Below are 16,174 nucleotides of genomic sequence, written 5' to 3'. Positions count from 1 at the left end.
TATAATGTATATATGTATATGTACACATGCACATGGACAGAGTATATATAATACACATATATACAGAGATATATACATACATGTTTATGTATACATATATGCATAGGTGTATAAGTGTGTGTATATACTTATGCACATATACATACATATATGCATTTACAATCTCTCCCACATTAGAAGGAAAGTACCTTCAGTACAGGGAATGTATATTTTTTTGCCTTTCTTTGTATCTTTAGTGCTTCCCACACTCTCTGGCACATATTAAATTCTAATTAAATTCTTGGCAATTAACTGGCTGTTGCTAGCTCTCATATAGTCTATAAGCATCCTATTTTTTTTTAAAAATTCCAAACCTTGAGCACTGGAATAATTTAAATCACACCCAGTTCATAATAAAGCCCAAAATAAAAAATTACTGAATCCTATGCTTTTCCCAAACAATAAACACAGAGGGATCTTGTATCTCCTAAACCATTCAGGTAATTGTATGGTATGAAAGATTTGATCTGCTGTCAGATACTGTTGATGAAACCTTTCATAATTCCTTTTCAAATATTCCTTTAAAAAAAGCCTTTGACTGGGGTGGCCAGATAGTGCAGTGAGTAAGAGTACTGGCCCCAGAGTCGGGAGACCTGGGATTGGTTCTGGCCTCAGATACTTAACACACACACAAAATAACTGGTCATGTAACCTTGAACAAGTTACTTAACCCCAATTGCTTAAAAAAAAATAAAAAATAAATAAAAAAGCCTTTGATTCATGTATAGATTGTTCTCACAAACATCTAGTAAAGATGGCATTGGACTTGGTAGCTATTAATCTTCTATAGGATAGGGAGCTATGGCTATAAAGTAATTCATTTGATAAAAGACCTGGGGCTTTATCAGTCCCTACAGGAACATTAGCATGAGTCAGTAGCATGAAATCACAGCTGAGAAAGCTAATATAATCTTAGGCTGCATCAATATAGTGATGTGACATATAGGACTAAAGGGCTTATATACTTGTTGACTATGGCTCTGATCAGGCAGCATCTGACAATTGGAACCATTTCAAAGTAGAATTCATGTCTGGTAAGGTTACATTACCTACCCCACCCTCCCTAAAGTTCTTCAAGCAAAGATCATTTAGGTAGTTTATAATGGAGGCTCTTGTTCAGATGCAGGTTGTAGTAAATGGATTCTAAGGTCCCTTACAACTTTGAAATTCTGGGATTCCTTTTTTTATATTAATTTGTTAAAGCAAACATATAACCTTGATTTCTACTATTAATTGCTAAATTTTTACAATTTCAATTTTGTATCTTCTACTAGTCAAAGGCTATTTTATGCTACTTTGCTCAACTTTCTTAAGGGAATGTTATTCTTTTGTGTTTAAGTTCTGCTTTATTTAGACTTTTCTATTATACAAAAACAGAACTGATGAACTTAAAAAAATATGTAAAATAGTAGCATGAAAATAATGAAAAATTTAGTATTGGATTGCCAGAATCACATTATCCTTCCTTGTCTAGGTACCTGCCTAGGTAATGCTCTTCCATGTTCCACATAGAAGCTAGAGAGTTGCTTGTCAGGTAGGACCTCAAGTCTAATTGTTTGCAAGTAACTTGGGAACAACCTTTCAGAAAGTAAAGAATGAGTCTCCAAAAAGATCCTCAAGGCCTCCCGAAGAGAACACACTGTGAGGTGGAAGCAGTCTTTCAATTCATGAAGAAAGTGTTTTAAAATAAGGAAAATAAGATACATAAGTGTTCATTGCATATTATAATGTCAAGCCATAAAAATTAGTAAATAAAGACATGACTTTTCTCTCTGCATCAGTCTATATGAGTATGGAAGGACAGAGAAACAAATATTGAGTGCTCCCATATGTGCCCTTAAGAAAAATATCTTAGTTGTTTACTCTTCTTTTCCATCTATGGGAGGAAGTTCAGAGACCCTGAGAGTAACTTCATCCCTGGTAGTCATTTTTCCAATTTAAGTTCTCTTTCACCAACTTCTTTTTGTTATACCAGTTATTCTATTCTTGCATATATATATGTATGTATGTATGTATTTGTATATATATATATATTAACTTTCCTTTCCTGCTCTGAAATAAATGATATCTAAAGTCTTTGAACTGCATCTTGTGACCAATACCTCCAACCAGCTGATAACTAATGAAGAAGGGGAAAAACCATAGCTAATTTTGACCTCCAGGAAGAGTCACAGACTGTGGGGTGAGTCTTTTCTTCATATATCTTTTTTATTTAGTTTTGCACACCTTACATAGTTGCTAATTTTCTCTGCATCCTTTGGCTTATAGCCCACTATTCACAGAAAGCCAAATTTCATAGACCAGGAAGCTACTTCACTATCAAAAATAAGCAAATAAAAAAATCAGAATTTGGAGCAAATATGTGCACTCTAAGTGTAAGGTAGGAGGGATCCTCCAAGATGCCTTATCATCATAAGACATGTACAGAAATTTGGCAAACAAACAGAAATAATTGTTTCATCTCAGATTTTAGATTTGGAGTTCTGTGAGTCCTTTATTCTATTTCCCTTCTTATTTATTATTTAGAATTACAACATGGAAAAATGAAATGACCATTGAAATAAGATTCAAAAGATTTGGGTGTTAGTCCTAGTGATTAAAATTCCAATATAAGTAGTTAACATCTCTGAGCCTTAGTTTCTCCATGTGTGAAATGAAGATGATAATGCCCATAATGCAAAATTCACAGGGAAATTGTGAGAATTCTATAAAATAAAGACTGCAAAAGTATTCTGTAAACTTCATATCACAAAATAACCTAGTCCTATGAAATATCAATGTTTCACTCCCTTTCCCTTTCTTAGAGAAAGTTTCCATTGTAGAAACAGAACTGACTTATCTGAGGAACTCCAGCAAATCAGTGGCAGAGCCAGAAATAAAACTATGTCTCCTGATGCTTTATCACTTACTGTTTCTGTAGACAGGACTATTTGTGAGCATGATTAATATTCTAATACCATATTGACCAAAAGGTTTCATCTCAAAATTGATCAAAATCAGAGATCAAATCTGTGATCTAACAATAGAAATAGAAGAGAAATCTGATGACAATGAAAAACTAACTGATGAGTGATTCTGATGTTCGTCATATCAGTGGACCATTTTCTCTGTCTTTAAAGCTTTAAGAATTTAAAATATAATTTTTATAACTCTAAGCTCATAAATCTCCTAATCATCTGGGGCTCTTCAGACAGTAATATTTTATCTTGGGGTCTAGTCTGACTGACTCTATATTACTTGATTTTTCCTCAAAAAAGAGAGTTTAAACATTATTCTCTTTTGCCTGAGGACCTTTTCTCCTCCCTGAGTTTGATCAGTTTTGAAATTGAACCTTTTGGTCAATATGGTATTAGAATATTAATCATGCTCACAAATAGTCCTGTCTACAGAAATAGTAAGTGATAAGGCATCAAGAGACATAGTTTTATTTCTGATTCTGCCACTAATTTGCTGGAGTTCCTCAGATAAGTCAGTTCTGTTTCTCTGTGGGGTCAGTTACCTTATTTGAAAGAATCATAACATTCAACTAGATTAATTCTGAGGTCCCTATGAGTTAAGATTCTCTAATTTTATAACTTGTCCATGATTGAAGAGAAAAGAGAAATGAAAGAATAAAACATGGCTTATTCAAATAAGTATGAGAGGGTTAATTTAGACTCTATGGTGGGTGTGGTAATGCAAGAAATGTTAGCTAATGGGTGCCCACCCTAGCCATTAGTGGAGGAATCTTGTTCTGCCACTGCATTGATATTTGACATCTTATAGTTTCAGAATAGAGCCAGGATTAGGATATGATGAGGTGGGTATGTCTGTAAACAACTGAGTGCTCGCTTGATGATAATGAGAATGGGAGCACTACTTTGTTGGCTTTATGGTGAGTCATGGCATCAGCAGGACTTAATCACAGGAAAAAACATTTTCCCCTAAAAGAATCTTAGAAAAGGATAAGGACAAGGACAATGAAGGAGAGTACTTTGTAGGAGATTATGAGGAAGATGTAATTTCTTAGAGGAAGTCTGTAGAAAGTTAACCCTGTGGAGCACTTTAAAGTATATTATCTCACTAGGAAGCATGTGCAATACTAGAGCTTGGTTTCTTTGTTCTGGCACTCCATCCTATAGAGTATATTGCAAATGAGATTTGTCTCACTTTGTTGATTCAACTATAGAGGTACATGGCCATCTATAAATGTGCAATCCTTTCTCTGATATTCATTTATATCTTATTCCATGGAAGGGAGATATCATTCCTTTCAACATAACATTCCTTGCATTCACTCTCCTTTCTCTATTCATATAGACATTAACCTTAACTCAGATCCTCTTCAACTTTTCCCTACACTATTAAAATAGTCTCCTAATTGTTCCCAAATAATATTTCCTATATGTGCCAAAGTGATTTTCCTAATACAATAGTCTTGTTTTAATTCCCTCTTGCATTGAAGGTTCTTTACAGCTTGGCTCAAATAAACTCTTCTAGCCATATTACATATTTTCCTCTTCACATGTTTTATAGTTAATCCAAAGTGGCCTTGGAATGGATAATAATGCAAGGCACTCCGTTTCTCATCTCTAGCCTTTTGAAGAAGCTGTCCTACATTCTTGGAATTAACTGCCCTTTTTAACCACTGATTCATAGAATCCCCCAGTATCCATACAAACTCAACTAAAATGCTACTTTCTAAATTAAATCTGTCCTGACCCTCATAACTGCTAATTTTCTCTCCAGCCAAATAACCTTCTATTTTGTATATTTTGTATATAGATTCAAATGGCATAAAGAGGCAAGTCCTTGAAACATACAGAGATATACTTCAGTAAACCACTTGGATATTTAGAGCAAGTTTACTTCCAGTTATACATGACTAAGGGCCTTGGACTGTGTTTTAATAATGAGTTTCCAAATTGACTGCTGAGCCATAAAAACCAATAACTCAGGAATCATGTAAAAGCAAGGTACAGAAGCTTTCAAATCTTCCTTTCTCTCTATGAGATGTGAGGACTATTTCATGCTGGCCCTGAAATTTAAGTGGGGTCAGTTGTCCTGTCTCACACCCAGGCTCCATATGGCCATGAACACATACCCTCATTGGTTTCTATGTCTTGATATTAGTTAAATAAGTACCTAAGGATAACTTGAGAATTTTGAAAGGTCTAGAGGCCCCAGGTAGCCTGTGAGATAGCAATTGCAACATCTCAGGAATAGCAGTGACTCAGAGGAGGAAAATTTTCTATATCAGGAGTGAAGAGACTCATCAAAGACAGAGAGACATGGAAAAACAGTCATGTAAAGATGAACGAAGTGTTAGATAATGTGACTTTCAGTGACATAAAGTGCCAGGTATGGATTCAAGATGGGGAAAGACCATTGGATACAACTGAATTTCCCAGGCAGAAGAGAGCTGAACCCAAAAAAGGAAGCTCCATCAGAATTCTTTCAAATTCTTTCTCATAACAATTGTATATTAAATTTGTACCAATTCTACTTGATGATCCCATATGTATTTGTAGGAGAGGACTCTGAAGCTCAACTGTAGTTGAGTTAATCGAATCTCCTGGCTGATTAAATTAATGAGAAGTACAGTCTGATGGAGTTGCTCCTAAAATTCAAAGGGTAATACCACAAAGTTAATCCTAGGCATCCTTCCACCCCCAGGTACTCTGAGACCACTAACCTGGGAATATGAGTACTAGTTATGAAATTTATTAATAATGGAAATTGCATTGTATTTGGATTCAAAAGACCTATGTTTAACTTCTGGATCTCTTATGCTGTGCAATTGTATGTGGTTAAGAGTTGGAACAAACTGTACATACAGATCAATCATCTTATTTTATATAGGAAGAAATTAAGAGTCAGAAAAGCAAAGCAATTCCCTTAGCAAGTATTGCTAAATAACACCCTTAGCAAGTATTAAAATCCAGATTTAAATATGGATCCTTCCATGTCAAATCCAGTACCTTCCAATGCACCTCACTTCTTCCTTTTACCATTCTCAGTCTCAATTTCCTAACCTGTCAATGAAGGAGTTGGACTAAATTATTCTTCAGGTTAGTGACTTCCAGCTCTGATAGTGTGTATTTATGTGGTAGTAGATCTTTTTTGGTTGATATATTTCTCTTCTCCTTTAGGTAAAGCACCTATAATCTAAATGAAAAGGAAGAATCAGATATTTGTGACCACATTCATCCTAATGAGGATTCCACATCCACCAGAACTAGACACTACCATGTTTGGAAATTCTTAGTGATCTATATACTTAACTCTGGTGGGAAACCTCCTCATCTTGACAGTGATCAAGGTAGATATCCATCTCCACACCCCCATGTACTACTTCCTGGCCAACCTCTCCTTCACTGACACACATTTCTCCACTATCACCAAGATTCTCATGGGTCCCCTATCTCTAGATGGTGGAGCCATCTCTTTTCAAAGTAGTGTAGCTCAACTCTATTTTTTCCACATTCTGGGGGGGCTCTGAGTGTTTACTTTATACAGTCAGGTCCTATGACTGCTACCTGGTATAACTCACCCTCTGTGCTATGCTACCATTATGAGTGGGAAAACTTGTGCTTTCTGGATGGAGGCGCATGGTTCACTGGTGCCCTTCTCTCTGCCATCCACACTACCCTGACCTTCTGTCTTACCTATTGTAGACCCAATCAGACTGAGCATTTCCTTTGTGATGCACCCCACCATTCTCAAATTGGCCTGCGCAGACACTTCAGATGAGACAGTCATTTTTATTAACATTGGTGTACTTACTTTTACCTGCTTCTTCCTGATTTTTCTTTCCTATGTGTCCATTGTCCATGCTATCCTGAATATCTACACAGATATTCTGTGTGGCAGATACAAAGCCTTCCAGATCCGTGTCTCCCACTGCACTGAGGCTCCCTGTTTCTTTTTACCTTGTCTTTGTATTTACCTGAGACCAGACACCAAAGATGCTGTGGATATAATTGTTGCTATTTTCTTCACTCTGCTCCACCCATGCTGAACCCCATGGTGTATACACTGAGCAACAAGGTGAAGACAGCTTTGCTCAGGCTACAAAGCAGAGTTTTTGCTAAAAGGAAATAGATAATTGGGGGTGAGTGGGTTGGTCATGTCTATATTTTCTGATATGTGTATGTGTGTGTACATACATATGTATATCTATGTGTGTATATATATGTGTATGTAGCTATATCTTGCCAAACTTCATTGGACTTTCTTTCTTTAGCCAGAATTATCTCTGCTACTACACTCGTAATGATTACTCTGTAGTCTTTTAACACATTTATGCTTGTGAATTTTATTTGAAAATAAGAAAAGAATGGAAATTTGGATATCAGGAAAATCAGGGTATATGAGCATCTCATTCACTGTGTTCCTTATGGATGTCTTACAGAACCTATGATAACAGGATTGAGGAACTTATCTGATTACTGAGATGTAGTAGTGTGGTCACCATGAGAGTACTTACATGGAAAGAGAAATCTTAGGGCAGGATTCCAGCTTTGTTCCATACTGCTTTAATGATTTGGATCACATTGCCTTGCTTCTTATCTCAGTTTATCATCTCTAAGATGGTGAAAATAATATTTATGTTCTCCATTGACACTGGATTTTTGAGGAATGAGATGTGAACTGTGAAATGAGGTGTTTATGCTACATACTCTGATTATTAATCATAGCAGCTAACATTTGTACAGTGCTTACTATGTTCCAGGTACTATGTTAATGCTTTATAATTATCTCATTTAATTTTTATAGCAATCTGGGAAGATAGGTATTATTATTATTCCCATTTTACAGATGAGGAAACTGAGGCAAACAGTGGGTAAGTGACTGGCCCAGGATCACACAGCAAGTAAGTATCTGAGGCTGAATTTGTACTCAGGTCTTCCTGACTCCAGGCCCAGCGCTCTATCCACTGTGCTACTTAGCAGCCCCGTGAACATGTCAGCTATTGTTGTTATTATTATTTCCCAGAGAAATATATGGGAGTTGTGGGAAAGATTGGAGAATGTGCCTCATGGAGATGGAAGCAAGATTTTCCTAAACACTCTGTGTGTTTCTTCACTTAAGAGGAATCATCTTTACTGGGTTGATCACAAAACACTGGACTTTTGAAAACCTCTGGTTAGGAATAAGAACAAAGAACACTACTTGAAATGGAAAATGTATTAAAAGAGATCAGATTTCACAAAAATATATGAGGACAGTTATCTCTTGCAGAGTGTACTGTGGGTGTCCGCTCTCAGCCCCTGAAGAGTTGATAACATACCTCCGAAGAAAACTATATTGAAACCTGCACTTTGAGTAAAAAATCTGTTGTAAAATACTTATGAAAAAGGAGGGGACTGTATAATTAACTGAGATATGGGAATGTATTCAAGGGCAAATAACAGGGCAGGAGCAGGAAAAAGAAAAGAATCCCAGAACTTTCAACATATCCTTGCTATGGAAAAGAAAGAGTTCCACTAGTATCTATATGCATTTCAATTCATAGTAGAAAATTATAATGGATAATGGAAGTGGGGCTGATTATCTTGGAAATGAGCTTGGACAACACTTTTTGTTTTGTTTTATTTTTCTCTTGTCTCTCACCTTGAGTTTAGTTTAGGTAAATGACCCAGCTCTGTAGGTCTACATTCATCTCCACTCCCTTCACACAACATTATGTCTTGGGAGAAAGGGGAAGAAAACATTTATTAAGTGCCTACTATGTGCCAGTCACTGTGCCAAGTGCCTTTACAAATATTATCTCATTTGAGCCTCACAAAAACCCTACAAAGTAGGTGCTGTTATCATCCCCATTTTACAGTTGAGGAAACTGAAGTAAACATTAGTGACTTGACTAAGGTCACATAGCTAGTATGTGTCTGAGGCTGTCTCAGGACTTGCTGACTCCAGGCCTAGCACTCTGCACTGTGCCACCAACTGTCTCTTGGCACTGGAAAGGATGCTGCTAAACATCATCTGATCCAAAGGAACCATGAACAAATCAAATTGTTCTATCTCGTCTCTCCTACATTGTTGGGTAGATTGGAGTTAATGATATGAATCAGCAAGGACATTACTCTCAATATTTTCACACATCATCTGCTACTAATCCAGATGAGCTCAGTAGTATTGGGTCCAACTTTCTATCCTAAACCATGACTTCTCACTTAGTCCTTTGATTGTCTACTATAGGTTCTGGCCTGTTCTGGTGCTGATCTCCTTATCCTTTTGGAGTTAGTTTCCTCCCCTGTAGTGCCACTGACAGACCCCACTAGGCAATTAGAGATTGAACTGTTCTCAGGTGTCCTATTCAACTTCCTTATTGGTGCTGAGACCCTCTGTTGGATTTGCCTCACTGTGGCTCCTAGTGTTTCAAGGATTTAAGGGTATGACCCTGACTCCATGTGCAGGTCATTAGAGTCTGGAATGGTCCCACACTGGAAAATAAGATAAAATAAATTATGGCAGATTGGTCCTTGTCTGTATCTTCCTTCTGTTCTCCTATGTTCCACCTTCTACAACTCCTTTGTTAAATGACATTTAGGTAGGACTGAGGAGAACCCAGTATGAATAGATCTAGAAAAATGATCTAGACCCTCAAGCTTCTTGAACAAATAAAGCTCATAGAATGTGTCCCTGTGATTCCTTAAGTCTAGAAGCTTCCATTGCCTCCTGAAATTAGACAGAAAGGAGTGACAGAGACTGCTTCAGGCCTCCCTCTTGCCCTCTTCCTATTCCCCTCTTCCTATTCCCCTTTCTCCCTCCCAAGGAGTCCTGAGTTCATGGTGAGAAAAATCTCTACCGTGGTTAAAGGAACTCCAGGAAACTGACTTTTGGTAAAGTGTGCCATAAAAATAATAGCCTCCTATGCTGGAATGTAATTTCTGAAGGGATTGGGATGCTCTTCACAGAAGAAGTACAAAGTCACATCCACTTAATAAGGAAATGATCCATTGTCTTTATACAGGTAACGTCTGGGCTGCACACTCTGCACTGGTTTTTCCCAACAGGTCAGTCAGGGGTAAGACATTACCACACTGAGCTACAGTCATTTCATCTCAGACATTTCTCTAGTCTATTATCATGTTATCCTCCTTACAATCTCTGTTGCCTACCTCACAGTAGGTTAACTGTTTTGAGTATGAGTCAAAGAAAAGTCCTTGAACCTACGTGGAAGGCTGAAGAAATGCCTCTTCTCTCTATGCCTCAGGTCTCAGATATGCTTTACCTAGTTGTGTCCAAGTTTGCTTATTGAACTAAAATTTAGATTGCTATCACTGGCCTGGGGGATTAATTTGGCTGTTAATTATAAGAGTGAGTGATTAATATCTCTCCAAGAATCAAAGAATCTGATAGCAGGCTAGACTTGGAGTGTCGGGCAGACCTTGGTTCAAATCCTATCTTAAACCGCTGCTAGGTATAAGACCATGGTCAAGTCACTTAAAACTTTCCGAGCTTCACTGTCCTCTTCTTATAAATAGGGGCAATAATTCCAGTAGTACTTACAAAGATGTTAGTAAAATTTGAAATTCAATGACAATAATTATTCTTAAGGGGATAGTAATTATAGACAAATGCAAAAGGGTCACTGGGAGATGAAAGAGGGTTTTTGAAAAGGGGGTTAAGGAAATTAAGGAGAGAGAGAATATTCAAGACACATTGATGAATAAAAAAGATCAATCATTAGATCTCCGTGTTTGCCCCTGTTAATCTGTCTCTGCTTCCATTAGGTCTGTCTTTCACTGCTCAGGAAGAAACCCAATCTGTTGTAGTACCTTCCTTAGGGATGATTTTACTTCCTTGTTCCTCAGACTATAGATCAAAGGGTTCAGCATGGGGGTGACCAGATTATTCAGGATTTGAACAGTGGCATTCAGCCAAGGATTAGGGGTAGGCTGAAGATAGATGAGGACTACAGGCATATAAAATAAGAGGATGGCTGTGAGGTGAGCACTGCAAGTGGAGAAGGCTCTACGTCTACCCTCAGCTGAGCGTATCCTCAAGATGGAGCAAACAATGAGGCTATAAGAAGTAAGGATGAGAAGAAAGCAGCTGAAAGGCATGAGGCCAACGCTGATGAAACCTACCATCTCCAGGGCTGAGGTATCTGCACAGGCTAGCTTCAGCATCACCGGGATGTCACAGAAGAAGTATTCCACCTTATTGGGTCCACAGTAAGGCAACTGGAAGGTGAGAGCAGTGAGGAAGGTGGCCTGAATGCAGCCAAAAAATGAGGTCCCCATGGCCAAGATGGCACATACCTTATGGCTCATGATGACTGTGTACCGAAGAGGGTAACAGATGGCAACAAAGCGATCATAGGCCATCACAGTGTAGAGGAAACATTCAGTGCAGCCAAGGAAATGATAGAAAAAGAGTTGGCATACACAGCCCCCATAGGATATGGCATGGCTGTTCCCAGAAAGGAAGAATAGCATTTTGGGAGAACTTACTGAAGGAAAAAATATATCAAAAATAGATAACTTGCACAGGAAGAAATACATGGGGGTGTGAAGACTAGAGGAAGAAATGATGGCCAACAGAATGGTTAGGTTCCCTAGCAAGGTAAAGAAGTAGAAAGATAAGAATACAAAGAAGAGTTCAATTTCCATCCCTTCTGTGTGGGGGATTCCTAGGAGGATGAACTCAGTCACCATCGTATAATTCTTCATCTCCAGGAAATGTTCAATACTTAGTGTTGGGTCACGGGGCACCAAAGGATGGGTACAGACATCAGAGACGTAAAATGAAGATCAACAGGCATGAAGAAAATGTTCCTGTCAAAAGATACACATAGACATACAAATAAAACCACTTTGGGCTTTAAAATAGAAGTCTTCAGTAGATTATTGACATAAGACTGACATACTATATTATATTGATTTAAGGGGACCAACTGCTCTCTCATATGGCATCTCATTTGAGAAGAAGCACAGAATGATATATTCTGGACTCAAAGTAAGAAAGAACTGGGTGCAAACACTGCTTCAGACACTTTCCAGATGTACAATCTTAGACACAGTCTTTCTCAACCTCACTTTCTTCATCTTTGAAATAAGGATAATATCCTCACAAAGTGATTTTGGGGATCAAGTGTAAACTGCTTTGCAAACTCTGGAGTGCTTTTTAGTTGTTGCTGTTATCATTATTGCTATAATTAATCTTCACAATGGCTCTGTGATGGAGGTAGGACGATTATTTTTATCCTCAGTTAACAGAAAAAGAAATTGAGGCTAAAAGAAGTTCAAAGATTTCCTCAAGTTTACTTACTTGATAAATGGTGGAAGAGGTGATTGAAATTATATTTTATGACACCAAGTGCTTTACAATATCCATTGGGTAGGTTCACAATAGAGTGAAATCAGTCATCTCTGCAGAATGAGCCTTCCACTGATAGATTCTATTAGCTTCATTTTTTTATGAACTCTGATAGTAGCCAGATTTCTTCACCATTCTGTCTATTAAACATATAACAAGACAAAAATGATCATTTTGGGAAAGATCCATGGACCATTAAGACAAATAGTTTGCTTTTGACAGTGAGATAAAGGATGGTTTATGGTAGAACATGACTGTATATAATGTGGCATCAGCCTCAAAAGCTTAGAACTGTTTGATTAAACAACCAGAAAAGGGACAGCTAGGTAGTGCAGTGAATAGAGAAACCAGCCCTGGAATCAGGAGGACCTGAGTTCAAATCCAGCCTCTGACATTTAACACTTATTAGCCATGTGACCTTAGACAAGGCACTTAACCCCAATTTCTCTGCCCTCCCCCCTCCAAAAAAAAACCAACCAGAAAAGATTTGAAACTCCTCAGAAGGGGTAAGAGATCACAATAGACTTAGAAGGGGTAAAAAGATGTCCAGGAATTGTCCAAATAGATAGATCAAGATAAGGTATGCACATAACTGGAGTATGGTACAGTCTGCTAAAGTGAATGTATCAGTTATCATCAGTTTAGCCCATAAATGGAGGGTATTCTGACTTTATACATTTTTATATTACATACTTTTATTTTTTAAATTAATTTTAAGAATTTTTGTAACATCTTCATTTCCTAATATATCCCCAATTCTTTGTGATAAAGGTTGAAAATAGAGAAAAAAGCAATTTAGCAAAACCAAGCAACACATCAATCAAGTTTGAAGGTGCCTCGAGTGTTCCCCCTCAATTGACCCTCCCCTCCGAAAAAAAAAAAAACGAGATTTATTGTCATATCTCTTTTTCAAGATCATTCCTATTCATTGCTTTTGCACAGTCTTCTGTTTCAATTTTTGTTTTTGGTTGTGATTTCTATTTGCATTGTGTTAGTTTTCATTCATATTATTTTCCTGGTTGTTTACTTTACTCTTTTTTTTCTTTTTTAGTTTTGAAAGTTCAGGTGTAGAATTGAAACTTTGACATCTTTTATTTTGGGGTTTTTTTTTTCAAATGCTTTATTAACTTCTGATTTACATCATTCATTTCCGCCAGATTTTGAGTTACAAAATTTCTCCCTGTTTTTCCCCTACCCACTGCCCCAAAATAGCAATCCCACAGGATATCCCCTCCTGCAATCTGCTCTCTCCTATATTTTCTCCCATACTCCTTTCAACGTTTCCAGTGGATCTCTATGCCGCAGTGCTTGTTTATCTTATTTCCCAATTACATGTAAAATAGTGTTAATAATAGAATCTATATTTGAATATTTGATTTTAAAACTTTGAATTCCAGATTCATTCCCTTCCTACCTTGTCACCCACGCTTACTGGGAAGATAAGCAGTTCAGAGTAGGTTGTACATGTGTGGCTAATTAAAAACAATGACATAGTAGATATATTGTAAAAGACTGACTATATTTCCCTCCCTCCTATCCCACATCCCACTTGTTCTATTCTCTGCTTTGGTCCCATCCCTTTTCAAAAGTGGGTGCTTCCAACTTCCCTCCCCCCCCCAGCCTGCCCTCCCTTCCATCATCCCCCCTCTCATGCCCTTCCCCCCCTACTCTCGTGGAGGGTGAGATACCCTATTTAATGTGTATTTCATTCCCTCCTCAAGCCAAATTCAATGGGAATAAGGTTGACCCATTCCCTTTTGCCTTCCTATTCTTCCCCTCCATTGTAAGCATTTTCCCTTGCCTCTTCTATATGTGATAGTTTACCGCATTCTGTCTCTCCCCATCTCCTCTCATTATATTCCTCTCTCACCTCTTAATTTCACCTTTTAGGTATCATCCCTTCATGTTAAATTGATCCTGTGCCCTCTATCTATGTATACCTGTAAACATATATACACACATTCACATATGTATTCATATGCCCCATACCCTCGTATATATATTTCTATTTCTATTCCCTTCAACTACTGAGAAAAGTTTCATAAGTTACAATTATTGTTTTTCCATGTAGGAATGTTAATAGTTCAACTTTGATAAATTCCTTATGATTTCTTTTCCCTGTTTACCTTCTCATGCTTCTCTTGCTTCTTGTATCTGAATGTCAAATTTTCTATTTAACTCTGTTTTTTTCAGCAAGAATGATTGAAAGTCCTCTATTCCACTGAATGACCATATTTCCCCCTGAAACATGATACTCAGTTTTGCTGGGTAGGTGACTCTTGGTTTTAATCCCAGCTCCTTTGACCTCTGGAATATCATATTCCAAGCCCTTCGATCCCCCAGTGTAGAAGCTGCCAGATCCTGGGTTATCCTGATTGTGTTTCCACAATATTCAAATTGTTTCTTCCTGTGTGCTTATAATATTCTCTCCTTAATCTGGGAATTCCAGAACCTGGCTATAATATTCCTAGGAGTTTTATTTTTGGGATCTTTTTCAGCAGGTGATGGGTGGATTCTTTCAAGCTCTATTTTGCCCTCTGGTTCTAAAACATCAGGGCAGTTTTCTTTGAGAACTTCCTGGAGAATGATTTCTAGGTTCCTACTTTGATCATGGCTTTCAGGTAGTCCAATAATTTTTAAATGATCTCTCCTGGATCTATTTTCCAGGTCAGTGGTTTTTCCCATGAAATATTTTCATTGCCTTCTCTTCTTTCATTTGTTTGTATCTGTTTAACAGCATCTTGATTTCTCATAAAGTCATTAGCTTCCATTTGTTCCAATCTAATTCTGAACCAATGATTCTCCTCATGGAGCTTTTGAGATTCTTTTTCCATCTGGCAAATTCGGCTTTTTAAGGCATTTTTCTCCTCATTGCCTTTTTGAGCCTCTTTTGCCATTTGCGTCAGTCTGTTTTTTAAATTATTATTTTCCTCAGTCAGGCTGTTGACTGTCATTTCATTTTTTTCTTGCATTGTTCCCATTTCTCTTCCCAATTTTTCCTCCACCTATCTCATCTGCTTCTTAAGGTCCTCTATGGCCTGTAACCAGCTCGCATTTTCCCTTGAAGCTTTTGGTGTAGGAGTTCTGACTTCACTGTCTTCCTCCTGTTCCATGCTTTGCTCCTTTTTGTCCCCATAATAGGAGGCTAATGTTGGAATCTTCTGTCTACTTTGTTTCCTTTGCCTGGTCATGTTGCCCCTCAGTCACTTGACCCTGGGTTTTTTGCCACAGTAGGACTCTGCCACCAGACAGGGGAGATTTCCTCCCAAATTCTGGGGTTTTCTCAGCTGGCAGAGGTATTAGATGGGTGCCCTCTCTGATGTCTCCACATGCTCTGGCTAGCTGGACACACACCCCAGCACCTCCACCCTAGACTGCAATCCAGATCCAAGAGCGATTACCTCTCAGACTGGTGCTTGGTTCCCCTACACTCTGCAGGCCAGGAGCTATAAAGCTGCCATGTGGCACTGGCTGGCTGTGCTGGCTTCTCAGCGGCTTCTCGCACAGGGGTCAAAAGCCAGGCACTCCCACTTACTGGGTCCCAAAGTCCAGACTGCACTGACCTCTCACTTTGTCCTTCTCATCTATGTGTTGATAAATCTGGAAACCGCCATAGCTGCTGCTGATCTGGAGTCCCTGTAGCTTTTGGCTGGTCAGGCCTGCCCTGGGGCTAAAGCCTCCGTATGGAACGGGGCTTCACTCCCAGAGCACTGGGCTGGATGATTCCTGTCCGCCTGCTGGGCTATCCTCAGCGGGAGGTTACCTTCTCTCTGGCATTTTGTGGGTTCTGCAGCTCCAAAGTTTGTTAGAGTCCCCTTTTTACATG

At 38.2% G+C, this 16,174-nt stretch overlaps 1 protein-coding gene and 1 pseudogene across 1 annotated transcript; one reads left to right on the top strand and one right to left on the bottom strand.

Moving 5' to 3' along the window:
- The first annotated feature begins 6,190 nt into the window (after nucleotides 1-6,190).
- LOC138147701 (olfactory receptor 10G9-like) lies at nucleotides 6,191-7,122 on the top strand (annotated as a pseudogene).
- Nucleotides 7,123-10,769: 3,647 nt separating this feature from the next.
- On the bottom strand, nucleotides 10,770-15,974 carry LOC138147700 (olfactory receptor 10D1B-like). The gene is made up of 2 exons (XM_069070275.1): nucleotides 15,957-15,974; nucleotides 10,770-11,702 (listed from the first exon to the last, which is right to left on the bottom strand). Exons 1-2 carry the CDS (start codon nucleotides 15,960-15,962, stop codon nucleotides 10,770-10,772), a joined length of 939 nt encoding a protein of 312 aa, XP_068926376.1. The 5' UTR covers nucleotides 15,963-15,974.
- Nucleotides 15,975-16,174: the final 200 nt, after the last annotated feature.

This window comes from Petaurus breviceps, unplaced genomic scaffold (genome assembly GCF_028583685.1).
Source record: "Petaurus breviceps papuanus isolate PSGF00001 unplaced genomic scaffold, PetGlider_PUasm1.0 90804, whole genome shotgun sequence".
In the NCBI taxonomy this organism is placed as follows: domain Eukaryota; kingdom Metazoa; phylum Chordata; class Mammalia; order Diprotodontia; family Petauridae; genus Petaurus; species Petaurus breviceps.
The sequence above is the reverse complement of the archived record's forward strand: the minus strand, read 5'-3'. Positions and strand labels throughout refer to the sequence as shown.